This window comes from Tursiops truncatus, chromosome 16, assembly GCF_011762595.2.
Source record: "Tursiops truncatus isolate mTurTru1 chromosome 16, mTurTru1.mat.Y, whole genome shotgun sequence".
Taxonomy (NCBI): Eukaryota; Metazoa; Chordata; class Mammalia; order Artiodactyla; family Delphinidae; genus Tursiops; species Tursiops truncatus.
The window spans coordinates 53,028,903-53,052,643 of record NC_047049.1 but is presented as its reverse complement, the minus strand read 5'-3'; the positions used below and the strand labels follow the sequence as shown (position 1 = coordinate 53,052,643).

General features: G+C 42.0%; 2 protein-coding genes across 3 annotated transcripts in view; one reads left to right on the top strand and one right to left on the bottom strand.

Annotated features, from left to right (window-relative positions):
- DYDC1 (DPY30 domain containing 1) overlaps window positions 1–10,997 on the bottom strand; it is a 51,851-nt gene extending 40,854 nt beyond the window's left edge. For both annotated transcript variants that reach the window (XM_073793396.1, XM_019925784.3), the window contains exons 1-3: window positions 10,840–10,997; window positions 7,908–8,077; window positions 5,875–5,976 (exon numbers count right to left, since the gene is read on the bottom strand). In XM_073793396.1, the coding sequence (XP_073649497.1) occupies window positions 5,875–5,976; window positions 7,908–8,054 (249 nt within the window). In that variant the 5' untranslated portion in view covers window positions 8,055–8,077; window positions 10,840–10,997. The remainder of the gene's footprint in view (window positions 1–5,874; window positions 5,977–7,907; window positions 8,078–10,839) is intronic.
- A 149-nt stretch (window positions 10,998–11,146) lies between these two features.
- On the top strand, window positions 11,147–22,865 carry DYDC2 (DPY30 domain containing 2). Its single transcript, XM_019925780.3, has 4 exons — window positions 11,147–11,704; window positions 16,763–16,957; window positions 17,299–17,424; window positions 20,191–22,865. The coding sequence occupies exons 2-4, from the start codon at window positions 16,811–16,813 to the stop codon at window positions 20,401–20,403; spliced, it is 486 nt and encodes a 161-aa protein (XP_019781339.2). The 5' UTR covers window positions 11,147–11,704; window positions 16,763–16,810; the 3' UTR covers window positions 20,404–22,865.
- The last annotated feature ends 876 nt before the right edge of the window (window positions 22,866–23,741 follow it).

The following is a 23,741-nucleotide window of genomic DNA, read 5'->3' as shown; positions in this document are numbered from 1 at the left end:
GGTCCCAACTCAACATATATCCTAGCCACGCGAGAACAGGGGTCGGTAGACTAAACTCCTTGGACCAAGCCTAACCCAACGCCTGTTTTTGTACAGCCCACGAGTGAAGAATGGTTTTTATACATTTTTCATGGTTGAATAATATCAAAAGAATAATATTTCATTGCACATGAAAATTATATGAAATTCAAGTGTCAGTGTCTATAAATAAAGCTCTATTAAAACACTGCCACGCTCATGCTCACTCATTTAGTGTGACTGCTTCTGCCCCATGACAGCACAGCTGAGTGTACGCAACAGAGACCACAGGCGGTACTCTCACTACCTTGCACTGCTGCTCAGCACACTGCAAGTTCAGTGACACCATTATAACTCACAGCGTTTGGAGTGCCACGGTACCACTATACCGGGACTTTTTTTTTTTTTTTTATCAGTGCATTACCCATCATAACAAAACAAGAAAAGAAGTGGATTTTGAATGTTGTCCTTTTAAGACACAGTGGAGTGTGGGTTACTTTATTATCAGATTAAACAGCACAGGACAGTGTTTCTCATGCAACAACACTGTACTAAAAGAATACAGTAAATATCAGCATTACCAGAGGACGCACTCATCACGATCTTCTCAATTCACACGAATGCAAAGGTCAGAAGTATTAAGAAATTTAAAACAGAATTACTTCATGAGAGCAGGATTTCTTCACAAAAATTAAAAATGAAACGGAGGCTGCAACAAAAGTAAGATCCCAAGTGGCTCTTTTGTTAGCCAAGCAAAGAAGTACATTTATCAATGGTGATTCAATTAAAACAAGTGAGAATTCAATGTCCAGAAAAAACATAAACTTAAGATTATTATCCTTTTGGTGAGAACCGCTGCTCAAAGAGTCGATTACACGGGGAGCAAACTCAATGGTCAATTAAAGGCAAAGGCAAAGGGTTCTGAGTGGTTTTCCCTGGCTCTTGATGAGTAGACAAACGCTCCCAACACTGCTTAGTTGTTGTTTATCAAAGGAGTCAATGTTGAGTTTGCAGTGACTGAAAAATCAACCACTATGAACAGTCTTCATGAACAGTACTACAGGCAAGAACATCTTCAAAGACGTTGAGGAACATTAATTCAATACAACCAGATGTGACATCTGCTCAGATGTGTTACAACAAACAGTGATAAAAGTGTGTATGGAACAGAAAAAGGCTTAATTGGACAAAATTTACAAAGTTGGTGAAAACATAGTGTTTAAAACCTATGAGTTCTCATTTTATGATTCAACAGCAGCTACTCTGCAGAAAATATCTGATTCTATCATGTGTTATTGAGCCAGCAGTGTTGAAACCGAGTCCCCCCTAAAGCTGAGTTCCCTTATTGAGTTTCTGATTAATCTCTCTATCCAAAACTTTATTCCCTTTCTTGTCCCCTCTGACCTCAATCCTGTGCTAACTGAACACTAATCAACCAGAGTCAGATGACTAAAATTACTGTTGTCAATAGCATAGTTAATGTACTAAAATTGCTATTATAGATATAATCATTAATGTACAAACTCAGGTTGTTTCTCTAGGACAAGATGAGCTAACAGACCCCCCGCAAGCCATGGACCACCTGGCTGGAGAACTGTAAACTGGAGACAACCTGACTTCCAAAGGAGTCAATGTTGAGTTCAAAATGACTGAAAAAATCCATCACTGACTGAAAAAAATCAATGACTAAGAAATATAACAGAAGTGCTGCAGCAACATGGATGGACCTAGAGGTTATCATACTAAGTGAAGTAAGTCAGAGAAAGACAAGTATCATATGATATCACTTATATGTGGAAACTGAAAAACAGTACAAATGAACTTATTTAAAAAACAGAAACAGATTCACAGACATAGAAAACAAACTTATGATTACCAAAAGGGGGTGGGGATTAAACTGGGAGTAGGGGATTAACAGATGCACACTACCATATATAAAATAAACAACAAGGATTTACTGTACAGCACAGGGAACTATATTCAATATCTCGTAATAAACTATAACAAAATAGAATGAAAAAGAACACAGATATATACATATATATGTATATATAACCACTTTGCTATACACCTGAAACTAACACAATATTGTAAATCAACTATACTTCAATGAAAAAAAAAGCAAAGAAATGTCACAGAAACATCACAAGATTAATCCTAGCCTCTTTGCTCTTCCCCTTTAAGAAAACCCCTCACTCAAAGACTCAGTTGGAGTGGATCCGAGGCTTGTCTCCCACTTCCTTGCTTGGCGCCCTGCAGTAAACTCTGTACTTTCCTTCACTAGAACCCACTGTCAATAGATTTGGCTTTGCTGTGCGTTGGGCAAGCAGACCCGTTTGGTTCAGTAACAGTGTCAACAGTGACCTTCATTTACCCTTATGAACTTAAGCATCATTTCTGGTGAATTTCTGTCAGAAACAGAAGCTGAATATATCTTGACTTGCCCTACCACCCCACAGTTCCATGGCTCAACAGTGGTAATGTTTTATTGTGAATTTTTGAGCTCAGGGACAAGACTGACGTTTTTCTTAATGAGAAGACCATTTTCAACTACCATTATCAACCATTAAATAGCTTTGGAAATTAGCTTCCGCTGCAGACTTAATAACGATTTTAAATCAATTTAACCTAAAAGTTGCCTACAAGGCAAAACAGCATCATATGTAAAACTTACACTGCAGGAAAGTCATTTCAGCAACAACTAATTTTCTGAATCACAATGTCAAGCTGCTTTATACACTCCCAGTGCTGTCAGAAACGGGATTTCCATTCCCACACAAATTTGTGACAGATACATTTTCCAAGCTCAAACTATAGTTCCAGAGTGTTTTTAGGCCTTGACGTAAGTGCAAAGGAAATTCCCACATTTCAAAATCCATCTAACTGTGTAACTGAGAAGTTTTCACCAACCTTCAACTGGAAGGGATTAACCTACCAGCTAGTGGCTAAAAGACAAATATCAAGAGGAAAATCTAATAGAATTCTACGAGCGCCTTCCAAGAGATGAATACACTCAAAATTATAGGCACATGAACTGATATCAATATTTGGCAGGACCTATGAGGGAAAAGACATTTTTCAAAGATGATACACATAAAATCTCATTACAGATCAGCATTAACAGATACATATTTTCAATACATTTTGATGACAGGGAACATTATCTTTGAACTCCAACGAAGTGAAACGTTATCTTTAAAAAGGGAATGTAATTCTTCTCAATAATAAGCCTACACTGCAGAAAAAACTGTATTTGATTTTTTTAAATTTTTACTTCACCAATAAAACATTTGTAGAAATTTATTTTCTCTCTTGTTATAGCTACATAGTATACCATAATCCCTACATAACATCCTCAATTTTGCTTCTTGGCCTGAAAATCATAAAATATCCACCTTTACAGAAAGAGTCTGTCAACCTCAGCTAGAAAATAATTTCTCACCATCAGTCCAGTGCCACCCCATAAACGACCTAATATAAGCTCATTCCATTAAGAGCACTTTAAAACTATATTTTTAAACGCATTTTAAAAAAATAATACATTTTTACAAAGAGATAATAAACAGTGATTAATATTTATTCACAAAGGGCTGTTTAAGGTAATTTCTTCATATTCCTATATCATCCCCACTAAGATAAAAGTGATGGGCTACGTAGCCAAAATGCAGGAACGTTATCATTCAGTCAGCTTTCAGATATTTGTAGAGGAAGCGAAATTAACCTCTCAACAATAACACAAAGTGCAGTTGCTAAATACCAACCACATTGGTCAACATAACCGGTTTCTTAACATTTTCAGGAAATGTTCGAAACCCAATCGCTTTCTTCACACATGTGTCAAACCATTAGAAAAACATTCAAACAAATACAAAAGCCAGTACTTCCAAAATGAACTCTTAAGCAGAAAACAGCAAGAAAAATGTTGCCCTGCTCACAAGGACCCAGGCTTGCTGGAGAATGCCTAAAATTTCAAGGAATTTCAAGTCCTTGAATTTATGAGGACACCTGCTCTTGCAACCAACAGGCAGGTGACCAGAATCGGGACCTTCCAGCTCACTTGACTCGGGGGACACGGAGAGGCCTCTCTCTTTCTCTTCATCTGTTGGTCTACCCGTCCCTTCTCCTCCTCTCATCTATCTCTGCCCACCAATCCACTTCTTTAATGGGCCACCACATCTTCTGCAAGATATCACTATGTCTTCCACCCCCAATACAATGCTTAGGGTTTGATGCACAGGGGATGGCTTCATACTGATACAGCTAGAAAGACGTTTGGGTTCCAGTATTGCCAAATTTTATTGAAGTAAGGTAAAGAAGATGAGTCAAAGCAAATTAAACATCTCCATATCTGTGATCTAACTATCTTAGGGAAGGAGAACTGCTGAGAAGTTCTTATTCTGATAGACAGGGGACAGATGTCAGCTCTAGGAGCTGGAAGAGGCAGGGCAGATCCTCACTCAAAGTTGGGGCGACTGCAGCAGACACTTGCCCATTTGGATGGTCATTTAACATCCAACTCAACACTGTGCAACCACCCCACAAAAATAAGCCAAATGACTGAAAGATGGAGACTCAGAAGCAGTAAAGGTACTTAGAATAGCCATATCCATCTAAGGTGCCTAGAATGATCTACCCCAGTATCAAGGATGGGAGACAAGACAGAGAAGCTAGTTCCCATGTCTACATTTTCCTTTTTTATCCACACACCCAAATAACAGGCTTCTTTCCCTTTTTATAATATGTAAACTGGAGTTGAGACTCTAGAGTTAAGTACCATATGACAGAAGTATAGGGTGGCTCCAACTTGGTTTACAAGAGCTCCATAAATTAAATTAGTCCAGAAGCCACTCTAGAACTTGCCCCTCTCTGGTTTATACTCCATGACCCACCTCTTCAACCATTTTCAAACCAACATCTTTACCTCCCCAATCCTGCTAACCCAAACTCACTTCAGTCAAAGGTCTGTCTCCTCCACATCCTCACTCAAATATCCAGCCCTAGGTGGAGAAAATCACATCATCACAAAACCAAACCAAAAGGCCCCATTATGACTGCTTGGTCTCAGGGAATTCAGTGCTACCGAGGGATGCTAAGTTTCCTTGGTCAACTCTACCTCTCCAAAGCCACTGTTTCAAACCTTCACCACTCTCCCCACACCTCCTACCTTACCACCTCATTCTGGGCAGATGATCTACTTTACAAAAGAGAAACAGTCACACAGAAACTGCTTTCAACTTTTGCCACAAAATCTACACACCACATGTACCTAACACCGTCCTCTCTTTCCTTGAATCAAAGAATCAAAGAAGGGCCCCTCCACCCGCCTAACCTGTGTTCCAGAGCCAATTTCCTCTGGTCTCCATGAAAAGTTGACTCTAGTAATCATCCCCTTTATTTCTTTATATCAACCACTCCCCTCCACTCAGTTCCTTAAAAAAACCAAACAAATAAACAAAAGAAAACTCCTTCCCTGAAAATCTCCTTGAAAGCATTACCTGTACTCACCATCTCCATCTCCCCTGCTTTACCCCACCCCACATTCGGTGCTCCCACCAAGGTCACCAGTGGCCTTAAATGAGACTTGGCAGTTCTGTTCCCACTCAACCAGCCACAGACATGGTTGACCACTCAGGTCTCATTGAGACGCTGTCCCCTTGGCTTCTGTGACAGCAGACTCTCTGGGTTTTCCTCCTACCTCATCACTGCTTCTTCTCCAGTAAAGAAGCCACATACAGACATAAAGATGAAGATATAAGAAAGCTACATCTAAGCACAAGAGATGAGTTTTTCAACACCTGGGTTGCACCACACCAAGGGTGACTCCACTAGTTCCAATCACCAACTCTCTTGTCTCACCTGCTGAAACAGGAACTCCTCTGCTTTAAGTCTCTCCATCATTTCCTGCTCCATCACAGCTAATTCTCTTTCCTGCTCCAACTGGGCCATTTCCTCTTGTCTCTAACATGGTTTAAAAAAAAAAATCATCATGTGACTAATTACAGATAAAACAATCTGTAAAAACAATCTTAACAGCATCTTAATCTCCAACAGTAGGGAAAGGATTAAGCAAATTATAGTCTATCCATTTGGAAACTGTATAATAATTTGGGGAAATGTGTGTTTTATTTCAACAAAGAACACAAAATTAAAATTACACAGCAAATACAATCACAATTGTGTAAAAAAAAAAAATCTCCAGGCAAATGTGTAGAAAAAAGACTAGAATACCTAAAAATACCTAAGAATCTAAATAGAGGTCTTCTTTATTTTCTTCTTTCTACTTTTTCATGTTATCTAAGTTTTGTAATAATAAACATACTATTTTTATAATAGAAAGAAATGATAATATTGAACTTTTTTTAAAAAGCAAAGAAGCTGGACCAATTATTTCACTCCTCTAATTTTATAAAAGAAGATCCACAATGGAACAGGATAGAAGGCCCAGAAATAAACCCAAGCACCTATGGTCAATTAATGGAGAAAAGACAGTCTCTTCAATAAGTGGTGCTGGGAAAACTGGACAGCTACCTGTAAAAGAATGAAATTAGAACATTCTCTAGCACCATACACAAAAATAAACTCAAAATGGATTAAAGCGCTAAATGTAAGACTGGATACTATAAAACTTATAGAGCAAAACATAGGCAGGACACTCTTTGACCTAAATCACAGCAATATCTTTTTTGGATCCATCTCCTAGAGTAATGGAAATAAAAACAAAAATAAACAAATGGGACCTGATTAAACTTAAAAACTTTTGCACAGCAAAGGAAGCCATAAACAAAAAGACAACCTATGGAATGGGAGAAAATATTTGCAAACGATGCAACCAACAGGGATTAATCTCCAAACTATACGAACAGCTCATATAGCTCAATATCAGAAAAACAAACAACCCAATCAAAAAATGGGCAGAAGATCTAAATAGGCATTTCTCCAAAGAAGACATACAGATGGCCAAAGGCACATGAAAAGATGCTCAGCATCACTAATTACTAGAGAAATGCAAATCAAAACTATGAGGTATCACCTCACACCAGTCAGAAAGTCTACAAATAATAAATGCTGGAGAAGGTGTGGAGGAAAGGGAACCCTCCTACACTGTTGGTGGGAATATAAATTGGTACAGTCACTATGGAGAACACTGTGGAGGTTTCTTAAAAAAAACTAAAAACAGAGTGCATATGATCCTTCTATCCCACTCCTGGGCATATATCCGGAGAAAACTATAATTTGAAAAGCTACATGCACCCCAATGTTCACTGCAGCACTACTTACAATAGCCAAGACATGGAAGCAACCTAAATGTCCACTGACAGATGAATGGATAAAGAAGATGTGGTACATATATACAATGGAATACTACTCAGCCATAAAAATGAATGAAATAATGCCATTTGTAGCAACATGGATGGACCTAGAGATTATCATATTAAGTGAAATAAGTCAGACAGAGAAAGACAAATATTATATGATATCAGTTATATGTGGAATCTAAAAAATGATCCAAATGAAACTATTAACAAAACAGAAACAGACTCACAGACTTAGAAAACAAACTTACGGTTACCAAAAGGGAAAGGCTGGGAGGAGAGAGATAAATCAGGAATTTGGGAGTAACATATATACACTACTATATATAAAATAGATAAATAACAAGGACCTACTGTACAGTGCAGGGAACTATACTGAATATTTTGTAATAACCTATATGGAAAAAGAATCTGAAAAAAATATGTGTGTGTGTGTGTATATATATACACACACACACACACACATATATATGCATAACTGATCACTTTGCTGTAGACCTGAAACTAACATAACATTGTAAATCAACTATACTTCAATAAAAAATAAATTAAAAAAAAAAGAAGATCCATACTTACTTGTTGCTCCATGGTCACATTGTTCTTATAATTGTAAATCCACAATGCTAAGTATTCTATTGGATCCACTGGGCGCATCCTTGCCACTTCTGCAAGACCTTGAGTTAGACATGTCCCAAGATTCTTTTGAAGATATGCCGACTCCATTTCTAACTGCTAAATAAAAACCTCTAAAAGATGAACATTTTGCATTAGAGCAGGAAATTTTCAATGAAGGCACAATCGAAGTAGAGTTCAGTGAGGCCAACAAAGCATTACATCCTGTCACCAGTCATGGGCACCTGCCATCAGGGATGGCACAAGCAAGCTGGCTCCAGGACACTTCTAGCAGTGTCCAAAAAGCCTCCACAGAAGTCACTACAACTAAAATAGTTTCAAAAACCTGAAGGACCCTGGAGTCCAAGTGTCAGAAAAGGGTTACTGTCATTATTGATGGTGAAACGACTATATGGCAAGCGATGCATGTCTTACTAAATCCTTACAACATACCTGAACATGGTATCATTAGCCCCACTGTGCAGATGAGGTCGCCCAGGCCCAAAGAGCATACGTGAACAGCCCAGAATCACACAGGTGGTGTATGATGAAGAGGGATTCATACCCAACTCTTGATTCCAGAGTCATTACCCTAAGTGACTTACTGAGATGCTCCTCCCAAGCCATGAGAGTCGTTTCTAGAAAATATCACAATAGACCACCTCAAATTTTTTAAAAATCCAAGTATCTCAAGGCCAAAGAATAAAAAATTCAACCTTCAAAGAACAGCCTATGAAGCTCCTCATGCTTTGGCCCCAATTCTGTTTCCAGGCTCACCTCTCGATATAGTTTCTGCCTCTAACATGTTCTGGGCTCTAACTACACAGAACATCCTGCCATTCTGCTGCTCACACCTTGCATGTTTCCATCTCCATGACTTTGCACATGATGGCCCCCTCACTCTCAGCTTGGAAAATATCTCCTCATTTGCAAGGTATCAATCATCTCCAATTCCTCACCGCTGTGGCTAATACAACCGTCTCCCAGGCAACACGAAGACGTTCCTCCTTCCCCAAGCAGCTCACACAGTACTTTTCACACTATCTGAGCATTATTTGTATATGCACATGTCTGTCCTCCTGCTAGAGGACGAACTTCTCTAGCTCCTCAAAAAGTGTGTTTCAATCACAGCGTGGACACAGCTTGCTCTCCATGGTGGCAACTGAATGAGTTTCTCCACTCTCTCAGTAATGTCCCAGTTTATTTACAAATATGGACAGGAATCTCAGATCAGACAGAGAGAGAGAGATGGAAGGGAGGGAGGGAGAGAGGGAGGGAGGGAGGGAGGGAGGGAGAGAGGGAGGGAGAGGGGGAGAGAGAGAGAGAGAGAGAGAGAGAGAGAGAGAGAGAGAGAGAGAGAGAGAGAGAGAGAGAGAGAGAGAGAGAAGGAAATGCAGTAACTACTCTATTTAAGGTGCTTTGAAAAAACTGATCACCTTCGAATTACCCTTATGGAATCCAGACTCCTCTGAGAATCTGATGAAATGTACTCATTATTCAACAAATATATATTGAGTACCTTACATGTCAGGCATGAGCAATTATAGGGGACAGACTGCCAGTGTCTAGACCTGTCCCTGGACAAATCCACCTAACATTCTGCACAAAGTTTCAGAAACAATGACCTCCTGAGTTTCATCCATAGACCCCAATACTACTCTCTCTCATATGATGGTGGTAGAGTACAAAACGGCAGAACCCCATGCAGAAAAATTTGTAAATATCTAGAAAATTACGTATGTATTTACCCTTTGACTGATCAATCTCACTCCTGGGATCCTATCTTGCAAAAATATGCAATGATATATGCACAGGGTTGTTTTGCACTATTACTAAGGAGAGCCAAATTGGGACCCCCATCCAAATGTTCATCATTAAAGGATTAATGAGATACAGCTACACAATGAATTATTGTGCAGATAAAAAGAGAATGAGGAAGATCTCCAAAATTGGGAGTGATCTCTAGAACACAATGTGAAGTGAAAAAAAGCAAGATGAAGAACTTGTGTATAGTCTTTTGTATTAGCAACAGCAGTGGGGAAAGGAATGTGTGTGTGTGTCTACATAAATTTAGTCATAAAAGCAAACTAAAAACCGGCACAAACGAACCTAATTCCTTATCAAGCTGTGTGCCTTAACCACACAGAGAAAAGAATCATTACAACTGAGTATGGAACACGGTATCCTCATCGTACTAATTCAATGGGATAATACTCTAAAGACAAATCTCAATGTCATTTGAAATAGTAACAATTAAAAAGGGAACAGATTCCTGCTGTTAATCCAGAAAGATAACAAACACATGGGAAGGGTACCGTGGTCCGTAAGGAGAAACCTCCCAAGTAGGATTGGTCTCAAACCTACGCAGGCTGCATCTCGTTAACAGCGGAACCCAGATGAAACTCGTTACCTCGCTTGGTTTGTTTCCTGCCCATGAAACAGCGACAATACCCATCTCAAAAGCCTGTTGTAAGGAATATTATTTTTCATACACAGCAACAGGCTTCTTGGCTCATACATAAGAAACCCCTTCCCACAGAAACAGCTGCCTCAAGCCTGGAGAAGCTGTCAGAAGAAATAGAAGGCGGTTCCTCGCTCATGCTTGGGAGAAAGCCGGCCGAGTACCAAAGGAAGGGATCAGGTAGGGCTGCCAGTTTTGCAAATAAAAATACAGGATGCCCAGTTAAATTTAAATTTCAGATAAACAATGACTAATTTTGTATTATACTATATTTGTGCTAAAAAGCACAAAATCTGTGAAATTCAGATTTAACTGGGTACGCCTGATTTTATCTGGCAACCCTGGATTCCGAGCGCTTCGGCTGGTTTTCCATCCCGGGTCGGCGGAAGGGTGCCCGCCTCCCCTGCCCCTCCCAAATGGCGCGTCGCCGCTCACCACCGAGGAGGAGGACCCAGCCGCAGAGGTGGCCACGGAGTCCGGCGCTGAGCTAACCCTCTCTCGCCTCTGGAGCCTGGACGTCGCCTGAGCCCTACACCGCTCGCAAGGTCCAACGGTCAAAACCGCCTCCGTCCGCCGGAAGCCAGCCCAGCACCGGAAGCCGTTCTTCCAAGACGGCGCCTGCGTTCTAAACGCAGGCGGCTGACGCATGCGCCTACCTACCCGCTAGTCGCGTCCCGTCGCTAGGCAACGAGCGTGCGCGCTCCAGGTGCGGGAGACGGCCGGGGGCAGAGAGGAAGGGGCGCCCGCGGAGAGCTGAGCGGACTGCGCCCGGCGGGGATCGGGGGCGGGGGGACGCGCGGACAGGGGTTGATCGGAGGCGGGGTCCGGAAGAGGATGTGCTGCAAAGAGCAGAGGCGGGCGGAGCGGGGCGGGGTAGGACGAGCAGTTGAGAGCGGGGGCGCGCGAGGTGTGCAAGGTGCAGGATGGAGAGCAGGGAGCACCTGGGTAGGTGAACAGGGACGTGCAACCTAGAGGCTGTGAGGACGGGCTGCCGAAAAGGGGAATCGAGCGAGCGGGGCCGGCAGGTGGGCGCATACTGGGAGAGAGAAAGGGCAGAGACTACCTATAGGTGAAGCCCCACAGCCTTACGCCAGAGAAGACTAGCTACCTGAGCAGCCTGGTATTTTCCCAGCTTAGCACCTTTGCATTTGCTGGTGACTTCTGCCTGGTTCCTGTCCACTGAAAAAAATCGCACATCTGAGAGCTGTGAGTTCAGTTTTATTTGGGGACTTAACTGAGGACTCTAGCCCTGGAGACAGCTGCTCTGACAACTCTGAGAAACTGCTTCTGCTTGGAAGAGGTAAGGGGGGAGGTCAGCATGTATGTGATTTTTGGAGAAGGAATACCTGCAATCAAACATATCTAGGTAAAAGGTCACTGCTAGCCACCAGGCACAGATAGCTTAATTATTTTAGTGCTTTTCTAAGTATGTGAAGATGGAAGAAATTGGGTTTATAGAATTTTCTCCTGGAAATTTCTATTTGAAGGTCTGTTCTGTCAATTTTCCCAGAGAGCAGAGTTCCACATTCCTGATCTCCACCCTGAACTCCTTCCAGGGTGTGTTAGTGACTCAACAACTGCAGTGGCTAATGACTTGAGCCTGGTGTAGCCAGCTGGCTGGGGACATTCTTTAGTTGGCATTCCTTTCAGAACAAGCACAGGTACCCCCACCTCCAGGAAGCCTTCTAGCCTTTGCCATTTGCGGTCTTCCCTGGGCTAGTGGTTTGTGCACAGTCCTCAACTAGCATTTCCCATGGGCTGTTTCAATTTATGTGGGGCAGTGCTGGGCAGGAGACGCCTCGTTAACCATTAGTCGAGGTACTTAGTAAGTGCCAGTGTGGGCACTGACAAATGGAAGGGAGCATGAGCTCTTGCCTGGGCCCGCAAACATCAGAGCCCTCACTGCTTAAGTCAAGAAATATTTGCTGAGCAAGTACTGAGTGCCCAGCACTAAGGATGTGGTGTGAACAAAGACAATCCCTATACTTAGCACCCCGCTTACTGAATGCAGGGCCATGAGCAAGGAGGTCCAGCATAAGCAGACCCTCAGAGGAGCCCTGGGAAACTGAAAAATAGCCCCCTCCTCACTGGTGAGTGTGGCTTGATTTGGTGGGGAGTGGGCTATAAAATGTACCCCTTTGGTTCCTCCCTCTCCAGGCTTCACATGGTGGCTGTTTTTTTCTGGCTCTGCTGTTTTCACATCAAGTCTTAGTGACGGTCAGGTCAGTGTATTTTGTTGAGACCAGTGTTGAAAATGTGCAGATGCTCTCTCCAGAAAGGGTTTGCCACACCTACTGCAGTGTGGCAGCCACCAAGGACCAGGCAGTGAAGACGCTTCCTGGGAATGCAGAGTTGGTGATTCCGCCCTCTGGGAAGGGCAGTTCTACTGTGATAAAGGCAGAGGACATCTGTAACTGTGTGTCACCTGGGGATTTTGTTAAAATGCAGACTCTCAATCTGTAAGTCTGAGGTGGGACCTGAGAATCTGCATTTCAACAACCTCCAGTTGAAGCAGTGCTGCTGACAGTGGACCACACTTTGAGTAGAAGGGGTGTGGAAGACAGTTTATTCAGGTGCATTGGTTCAGGTGGGCCCCAGATTGGCAGAAGGAGCCACCACACATCCCATCCCCACCCTCCACCACTACCCCAAACATAGTGACTTTAAACACTCATTTATGATCTTACAGTTTTTGAAGTTTGAAATCGAAGATGAATCTTACAGGGCTAAAACCAAAGTATCAGCAGGGCTGGCTCCTTCTGGAGGCTTTAGGAGAGAATCTATTTCCTTACCTTTTCCAGCTTCTAGAGGCTACCCACACTCCTTGGCTCGTGGCCCTGAATCACATCACCTTTTCTCCCCCTGCTTCCATCACCACATCTCCTTCTACCCTGTCTGACTTTACTGTGTCCCTCTTATAAAGACCCCTGGGATTACATTGTGCCTACCCGGATAATCCAGTAAAATTTCCCCCAAGCAAAATGCTTAATTTAATCACATCTGCAAAGTCCCCTTTGCCATATAAGGTAACATATTTCATAGGTTCCAGGTATTAGGATGTGGACACTTTGGAAAGTCATTATTCAGCCCTACCACACTGTGTATTTTCTAAGGACAAGGACATTTTCTTACTTACTCATATTTCAATTACCAAAACCAGGAATTTTACCCCTGATACAATTCTATTATGTAATCTACAATTCACATTCGGTATTTCCAACAACGTCCTTTACAGAATTCTATTTTCTGGTCCAGATCCAACCCAGGATCATGTGTTGCATGTAGTTGTGATGGCTGTTTAGGCTCCTTTGATCTGGACTGGGGCCTCATCTTTTTTTATTTTTATTATTATTTTTTTAATATTTTGGCCACACCACACAGCTTGCAGATCTCAGTTCCCCGACCAGGGATCAAACCCAGGCCACAGCAGGGACAGCACAGCCCCGACTACTAACCACTAGGCCACCAGGGAACTCCTGGCCTCATCTTTTTTTGTCTTTCATGATCTTGACATTTTTTTTTTTTTTGGCGGTTCGCGGGCCTCTCACTGTTGTGGCCTCCCCCGTTGCAGAGCACAGGCTCCGGACGCGCAGGCTCAGCGGCCATGGCTCACGGGCCCAGCCGCTCCGCGGCATGTGGGATCTTCCCGGACCGGGGCACGAACCCGCGTCCCCTGCATCGGCAGGCGGACTCTCAACCACTGCGCCACCAGGGAAGCCCGATCTTGACATTTTTAAGAGTACAGGCCAGTTGTAGACTGTCTCTCAGTTTGGCTTTGTTTGATGTTTCCTCAATCAGATTCTAGTTTTGCATTTGGAGCAGGAATCTACAGAAATGTATTATGTCCTTCTAAGCAGTGCATTGCATCAGGAGACACATGATGTTATTTTGTCCCTTTACTGGTGATGCTTACTTTGATCAATTGGTTAACGTTGTGTCGGCCAGGTTTCACCACTGTAAAGTTTCCATGTTTACTTTGGAATTAATCCATAATTTGTGGGGAGAAACTTTGAGAATATATATAAATATCCTATTCCTTGTCAAATATTCACCAAGTTTTAGTGCTCATTGATAGCTGCTTCAGTTATATTATGATGGTTTCAAAATGTTTCTTTAACTGCATTATTCTTTCCACATTTATTAGTTGGCATTCTACTTTAAGAAAGAACTTACCTGCTCTCCCATTCACTTGTTTATTCCTACATGGACTCATGGATTCTTATTTTATTCAATTGGTTGTAATCCATTACAGTCATTATTAATTCTGGTGGCCAAATTGCACCAGGTTTGGCTAGTAGCAGCCCCTTCAAGCTGGCTCCTGTGTCCCCAACCATTTTATTTTTTAGCATTTCCTTTCTGGGACAACAAAACATTCCAGGGTTATTAGACATTTCCTGCCCTGATCTTGGAATTAGTCATTTCTCCAAGGAACCTTGATTCTTTTTAAGTGGTGAAGCCTATTTAAAAGCAAATTCTAATGGAATTTTACTCAGCCATAAAAGAACGAAATTGAGTTATTTGCAGTGAGGTGGATGGACCTAGAGACTGTCATACAGAGTGAAGTAAGTCAGAAAGAGAAAAACAAATACCGTATGCTAACACACATATATGGAATCTAAAAAAAAAAAAAGGTTCTGAAGAACCTAGGTGCAGGACAGGAATAAAGACGCAGACGTAGAGAATGGACTTGAGGACACGGGGAGGGGGAAGGGTAAGCTGGGATGAAGTGAGAGAGTGGCATGGACATATATACACTACCAAACGTAAAATAGATAGCTTGTGGGAAGCAGCCGCATAGCACAGGGAGATCAGCTTGTGCTTTGTGACCACCTGGAGGGGTGGGATAGGGAGGGTGGGAGGGAGACGTAAGAGGGAGGAGATATGGGGATATATGTATATGTATAGCTGATTCACTTTGTTATACAGCAGAAAGTAACACACCATTGTAAAGCAATTATACTCCAATAAAGATGTTAAAAATAAATAAATAAAAGCAAGTTCTGTGGGGAAGGGATGGATTGGGAATTTGGGGTTAGCAGATGCAAACTGTTATATATAGAATGGATAAACAACAAGGTCCTACTGTATAGCACAGGGAACTATATTCAATATCCTGTGATAAACCATAATGGAAAAGAACATAAAGAAGAATACATATATATGTATAACTGAATCACTTTGCCATACATCAGAAATTAACACAACATTGTAAATCAACTATGCCTCAATTTTTTTAAAAAAGCAAATTCTGTGTGTTCGTTGCTACTGAGGTGTTTTTGCTTCTAGGCGTTTGCAGTGGAAGGAGCTGGGAATTTTTTTTCTGTATTCGTATCTATCTACTTATCTTTCCCTTCTTAAACTGAAAAATGCCTCCAGAAAATGTTAGGAATTGATCTAAGCCTTTATTATTCACTTTATTATTAGCTCTTTTGGAGTTAAAATATGTCAGCTTCAGGAGCATAGAGATGTTCAGGCATAGGCTGGGTGCCAGGCCATTTCATGTCACAATCTTCCACTGTAACAGCTAATATTTATTAAACATGTACTGCACGCCAGGCTATGTGCTTCACATGGATTTATTATCTCTTTTAATCCTCACAGTTATGAGATACATATTTTTGTTATTCTGTTCCACAGATCAGGAAACTGAGGCTCAGAGAGACTTAGTAAGTTGCTGAAGATCACACAGCTAATAAAAAGCAGAGCCAGGACTGGAACTTGGTCTGTCTGATCTCAAATTCTACATTCCTACTGCTACACTACACCTCCACTCCTAACCTATGGTTTAACTCAGGCTTCATTCCCTCCAATTCTTGACATCTGATTAAGAGTAAATCCAGGGGCTCAACTCAACCTAAAGTAGTTTCTTGCTTAAGCAATAGAAAATGGAATATTTTCTAGCTACAGTGCTGGGCATTCTCCGTCCCTCTCCTCCTCAGGGCTTCTCAATGGTCCGTTGTGAAATAGATAAGCCTGTCTTATCTATGTCACAGATGACTGTAGCTCCCAACCTCACAATAGTGCAGCTTGCTGGGTGCTCAGAGCCCCTCCTGGGCCCTCCTGCCTGCTCAGTTATTTCCTCCCTAGTCAAGGGTAGAGTCGTGTAGTGGAGGCCTTAGCCTCTTTTAAGCACCAATCCACCAAGCTCCTCTCAGGCCTGATGAGCCCCGGGACCCATTTACTGACCTGGGAGAGCTGGAGAGCTTTAGAAAAATGTCCATTTGAATGTAAGAGCTATTGGCAAGTACTTATGTATTTATTGGTTCTTTGGGGAAGGATGGGCTCCAGAAACATCTCATATTTGTCCTGAAATGAACCTGCGTTGGCTAGAATGTGTCTATTTTTTATGTCCAATTAGATTTGTGAAATAGTGTGACCCTGCTTGACGTTTTCCAAACCCACCAGGATGGAAAGCGAATACCTGAAGAGGTGCTTTGGAAATTGCCTGGCTCAGGCGCTGGCAGAAGTGGCAAAGGTTCAGCCCAGTGACCCCATAGAGTACCTGGCTCACTGGCTTTATCATTACAAGAAAACGGCGATGGCAAAAGAAAAGGTGTGTGTGCGCACAGGGTCGACTTGGGGAGGGCTTTCAGCTTTCCCAGAGGAATTTGAAATCCAAGGCACCACGCTGGAGCTGGCCTGGGGAGTGTCATGGTTTATTCCACTTTTGAGGATGGCTTAGGCCCAGATATCCCTGAAGTATAGGGAGTCTGGGGGCTGAAGAGAGAATCCAACTCAGAGGAGTTGTGGGGTTGGTGGGTTTGGAGATACTAGCAGGTTGAAGCTAGTTAGTTACAGGAGCAAAGTCAGGAGGGCTCAAGGGCCTGGGGCCTGTCCTGGGAGGGTCCCTGCTTCCGAGGACTGACCTTATTCTACTCTGTCATATCGCCCCAGGATAGGCAAGAGAAGATCCAACTGCAAGAAGAATATGAAAGTAGCCTCAAAGAAACCAGAGTGACAGAAATGCTGATGCAAGAAGAGTGTGAGATTCAACAGAAGTGTGAAAAGCGTCATCCCGTGGTGGGTACCAGGAAACCTGCAAGACAGCTCAACCCTAGTGCACAGTGCCCTGAGGCTCCCAAAACCTACTTTTTCCTCCATGTTCATATGTTTGTATGTAAATCAATCTTATTGACAATCCTTGTCAATAAAATCCTTGTAATGAATAAAGAAAATGCTTAAAGGCAATTCCACTTACGATGTCAGGGAATAAATTACATGTTACTGGTTTAAAAAATCAGATTTTAAGAAAAATCTAATGTGTCACTTGGAACATATATTTCTATACAAGATCCTTTGAATCCTTTTCAAACATTACTCAATATTTTTCAGAAACCAAATATGGTTTCTAGTATATACTTCAGGTATATTATTTAATTTATTATATACTATTTACTTAAATATTTAATTTAATATATGCTGTTTATTTATGTATCAAGCCACAGATGTCTCCTCTGTGTTGCTCTAATAGCGGTCATTCACTTATTGAACTTGATATCTGGCATCTTTTTAACTATCACTCTGTCCTGTGCATGAAAATCTTTAATGTAGTCCTATACAATTTACTAGCTTTTGCTAGTTTCAAAGCCACCTTTGATGAAGACATGAAAATATTAAGCTTATGTACATTTATATCAATATTCTCAGATTTCCTCATAATAGATTTATATTTTTAAGTCTGGATGTTTTATAAATAAATCAAAAGAAAGATAGTTTCCTACTACAGTCTGAAAATAGTAGTTGAACCAACTCTCCCTCAGGAACAGTTCATTCTTGGAACAGTTGTTGGGAGATGATAGAATTGAGATCATTAAGCAAAAGTTGTCATCGTCACCTTGCTGCCCACTCTAATCCTTTTCTAACACCATGCTTCACTGTTAATAGAAATATAAATATATAAGGCAGGGAAAGACTCCCAAAATTCTACCCTGGTTTTATGATGCCTTTATTAAAGAACACTTTGTTCACATCAACCTTTTTAATTGTCCCTTTGTGTTACACTCAGGAGATTTTATACCCTGAAGCAGTATTTCTTAGGAAGATTCGGATGAGTAAAAGGTTTGCTCTTCTTTTGCCAAGTGTGAGACAATCAGCGATTGTAAGGGAAGTTGAGGAATGAGAGCCAGCCTGATGCCTGCACTATGTGCAAGTTCTCAGCTTTAGAAAAGAATTCATGGGCAAATTGTGGTTATGGAAATCGATTCCCTTTGTTAGAAGGAAATAAAGGGAACCCGACAGTGGTGTAAAACAAAGCTTATTGCTTACTGGCAAGGGAGAGCCACATCTTCCAAGAGCAAGTTGCTCTCCTAGTATAAATTGAAAGAGCTAGATAAAGGGCAAAGAGGTGGAGGTACATCAAATAAGATGAGATTCTAACTTCTGGTTTCTTGTTGGCTCAAGGTGAATAGCAAATTATTCCTTGCTACTGTCATCTTTAGATTTCATCACCAGAGCTTTAAAACTTATCTGAAATAGCCCCAGGATAGGTTGCACAGGATTTCAGCAGGCCTGCTGATTTAGCTGATGGGCTTTTACGCCTATACTAAAAGCTTTGCAAGATTTTCCTTAATATCTTAAAACCATCATTGCTTTTAGTACCCCAGATTGAATACTGCTGGTCCGGTGGATGTGTCCAAAGGGGAGTAGAAACAGCACTATGTGTGGTAGAGATCATACTTAATTATGGGAATCAAGAAGGGACTCACAGAGGAGATAACATTTGAGTCAGACCTAGAAGAAAACTGGCAGAAGTTGCCCTTGTAGTGATTTCTCTTCATTAAGCAGAGGCAGCTTTGAGTAAGTAAACCATTATTCTGTTTCTAAGTCTGAAAGCAATCCCTTTGATATAAAGATCTGGGCCATACAGGTGTTTTAGAAATAAATTTTTATGGAAACAATACATAGATTTGCTGCATAGATTCATAGCACTTTGGAGTTAGAAGGTCTTAGAGATCATGTGGGCAAGTACTCCACAGACCTCGCTGCAGTGCCCCACAGGGTCCACTGTTGAGTGGAAAATGGACAAAGATGGGGTAGAGATGGCCAGTAGAGCTCAAGCTCCAATCTTCCTACCTCACCAGGGACTGCAGTTACATGGATGCTTGCTATCATCTCATAGGTCACTGAGACTGCATTCGTTTTTTCCATCTTTTTTCCTCTGTGCTCCAGTTTGGATACTTTCCATTGATCTGTCTTCAAGCTAACTGATCCGTTCTCCTGCAATGTCCAATCCTATTTAGGAATTCAATGAATTTTTTTCATTTCAGATATTTTCTCAATTCTAGAATTTGTCTGGTTCCTTTCTATGATTTCCATTTTCTCTGCTGATATACCCTATCTTTTCACTCATTATGGCCATTTTTCTCCTTTCAATTTTAAAAAATATGTATAATCACTGTTTTAAGTTCTTGTCTGCCAGTCTCATCGTCTTTGTCATTTTGAGGTCTCTTTCTATTAAATACTTTTTCTCTGGATTATGGTTCACATTTTCCTACTTCTTCACATGTCTAGTAATTATTACTTGTATGCTAAACATTGTAGATGATACTTCATGGGGCATCTAGATTGTGTAGTGTTCCTTTAAAAGGTGTTGAATTTTGTTCTGTCAGGCAGTTACATTATTGGTGAGTTATCTTGATCCAATTAGATTTGTTTCATGCTTTGCTGGATTAGGTCTTTTTCAGTTTTGTTCAGTCTTGGGCATGAAAATGGCAATATTGTATTCTTGCCATGCCCAGTATGTTTAGTCTCTGCTAATGACTGTTTTCTCTTCTGTTTTCTATTTAGCCACTGATATCTGTAGCGAGTTCCACAAAGAAGACCGTGTTCATGCAGGAGAACACAAAACCCCTTGAGAAGGAAGCCTTGAAGCAGGAATCCCTGCCAGGAATTTCCAGTATGATTCCAGGAATGCCTCAACAGACTCCTTCTTCAGAGCCATCTGTCCAGGTTGACTGGAACATTGAAACTTCACAAGACATAAATTACCAGGCTTTTTAGCATGAAATTGCTCCTGAAATGCATCCTAGCTCCACATCTCCTCCCTAGGTTATAGAAGGTAGATGATTCTAGTGATGCTTCTCTCAAAGCTGCAAGCTGAGAAAACGGCCAGCTAGAAGAGCTCTTACTTGAAGATGATTAACTATGTGGATTAAACCAAGATATGAGAGGCTGTGGAAGGAGATGTCTGCAGGGACTCTCCAGCCCAAGTCCTGTCCTGACAGCCATGAAAACCCCTTAATCATGTGAAGATTTGAACTACTTATAGGATAAAATAACTCATAATAAGGATTTAAAATAAGTAACCAGGGCCTCCCTGGTGGTGCAGTGGTTAAAAATCCTCCTGTCAATGCGGGGGACATGGGTTCAAGCCCTGGTCCAGGAAGATCCCACATGCCATGGAGCAACTAAGCCTGTGCGTCACAACTACTGAGCCTGCGCTCTAGAGCCCGTGTGTCACAACTGCTGAGCCCACATGCCACAGCTACTGAAGCCCGTGTGCCAAGAGCCCATCCTCTGCAACAAGAGAAGCCACGACAATGAGAAGCCCACGCACCGCAACGAAGAGTAGCTCCCATTCGCCACAACTAGAGAAAGCCCACGCGCAGCAATGAAGACCCAACACAGCCTAACTAAATAAATAAAATAGTTATTAAAAAAATAATAATAAGGAACTAAACTGATGAGACTTTTTCCTTTTGCTTTATCATTTTTTTTTGGAGACTAGACAGCGAAAACACATCCATTTCATGTGTTCATATCTTAACTCTAGCTGAATTTTGCAATCAGGCCTCTTGGAGTGTTTATACATGTCCTTATTTTTGAAACAGCTCCAGTGACAGTAAAAGTTAGGAGTTTGACTTTTTTTTCAATTATTTTCTATCTGTATTCATGCAAATATCATCTATATGCTGATGGCTTGAGATTTATATCTTTAATCAGAATTTCCTTGAACTTGACTCCCTGTTTGACATTTCTCCTTGGATAACCAATGGACATCTCAAACCTAACTACAGTTGACGCTTGAACAACACAGAGCTCAATCCACATATAACTTATAGTTGGCCATCCATACCTGAGGTTCCTCCATACCCTGGGATTCAACCAACCACTGACTGTATAGTACTGTAGTATTTACTATTGAAAAGTATCCTCATGTGAGTGGACCTGTGCTGTTTGAAGCCATGTTGTTCAAGGATCAACTGCGATCCAAATGGAATCCTTTATATCCTCCCTGAATTGGTTTCTACCATTTTTTTTAATCTGCTCAGTCAAAACTTCTGGTGCCATCCTTGGCTCTACTCTTTTTTGTTAGCCCTAAATCTGGTCTGTTGGCTTTCCATTTAAAATAAAGACAGAATTCAACCACTTGAATGCATAAGCCACAATCATCTTTTGCCTAAATTATTACAATAGCCTGTTAACTGAACACCCTTGTTCTGCCCTTGACCTTTCTAGTCTATCCTCAACATTAAAGTCAGGATGATCTTGGTGAAACATTAAGTCAGATCATGTCTAATGAGCAGCTTCCCATCTCAGTCACAGAAACATTTAAGGCCCCTACCATGACCTACCAGACTATAAGAGTGATTCCCCATCACTTTTTTACTCTCCGTATCGTTCTCTCCATGCCAGCTATGCCAACCTCCTGTTCTTCAAACATGCCAAGCATGGTTCAATCTCAGAACTTTTACTTTCTCTTCTCTCCACTTGGAAAGCTCCCATCTCCCCATACCCCTGGATAAATCTCTAGGTCCATACCTAGAGATTAAGTGAAGTTAAGTCAGATAGAGAAAGACAAACATCAGATGATATCACTTATATGTGGAATCTAAAATATGACCCAGGAGCTTCCCTGGTGACACAGCGGTTAAGAATCCGCCTGCCAACACAGGGGACATGGGTTCGAGCCCTGGTCCAGGAAGATCCCACATGCCACAGAGCAACTAAGCCTGTGCACCACAACTACTGAGCCCACGTGCCACAACTACTGAAGCCCATGCGCTTAGAGCCGTGTTCTGCAACAAGAGAAGCCACCGCAATGAGAAGCCCATGCACCACAATGAAGAGTAGCCCCCGCTTACCGCAACTAGAGAAAGCCCGCGTGCAGCAGCTAAGACACAAGGCAGCCAAAAATAAGTAAATAAATTTATTAAAAAAAAAAAAAAGAATTGCCTCCTTCTAAAAAAAAATAAAAGTAAATAAATAAATGTAAAAATGATTAGACCTACTGGTTCCTAGTGAAAAAGTATTAAATCCTAGGTCAGGGATGGGTTATAGGACTAGATCTCAGTTATGGGTTATAGGAAAAGGGCCTCAGGCATGGACTTAACACCTTCAGGATGTTGTGGCCACACAGCAAGAAGGCATGAAGAGGTTTATTACTCACATAATGAGGCTTCCGGGCTTCCCAAAACAGGTTTGAAAATGGCTTAAGACAGCTAGGAAAGGAGACGGGCTTGGGGTTTGTATTGTGTTTAGGGGAGGGGCCCAGGTAGGAGCTACCATACATGGGGAGGGGCTTGTGTGGTTTGAAACTCCTGCTGTGCCAAAGTTGGGAGCACCTGAGCTTATCAGCTGGCCCGGTGATGCCAGGCACAAGGAGAAGAGAAAGAGTTGAAGCCAAAAGCTGTCAGAAGTCGAACATCAAAAAATGGAGCCAGGGATTTCCCTGGTGACACAGTGGTCAAGAATCCGCCTGCCAATGCAGGGAACACGGGTTCGAGCCCTGGTCCGGGAAGATCCCACAGGCCGCGGAGCAACTAAACCCACGCACCACAACTACTGAGCCTGCGCTCTAGAGCCCGCGAACCACAACTACTGAAGCCCGCGAGCCTAGAGCCTGTGCTCCGCAACAAGAGAAGCCACCACAATGAGAAGCCAGCACACCTCAACGAAGAGTAGGCCCCCGCTCGCCGCAACTAAAGAAAGCCCACGAGCAGCAACGAAGACCCAACGCAGGCAAAAAATAAATAAATAAATAAATTTACTAAAAAAAATGGAGCCAGACTCCACTACAGAGGGCAACCCTGGGAAACTTTGAGTGACCTTGACCTGCTCCATCTTTAGTAAAGCACTCCAGGCATGTGCTGAGGTCATTGCATCTAATTTGCACCTGGTGGGAAGGCATGCAGCCAGGCTTTCCAGAGTAGCTGAAAAAGGTCAGGGAATCCCAAAACCCCACACAGAGCAAACAGCTTTGTAGAAGACCTATTGGACTCCTTGGTGGGTCTGCAGCCCCTCAGTGGGAAGGTGAAGTCCAGGTAGTTTGTCCTCCATCTGGGAGCTGCTGTCTCCTGGACATCACAATCTGTGTGAGGGAAGTGTAACCTCTGCCT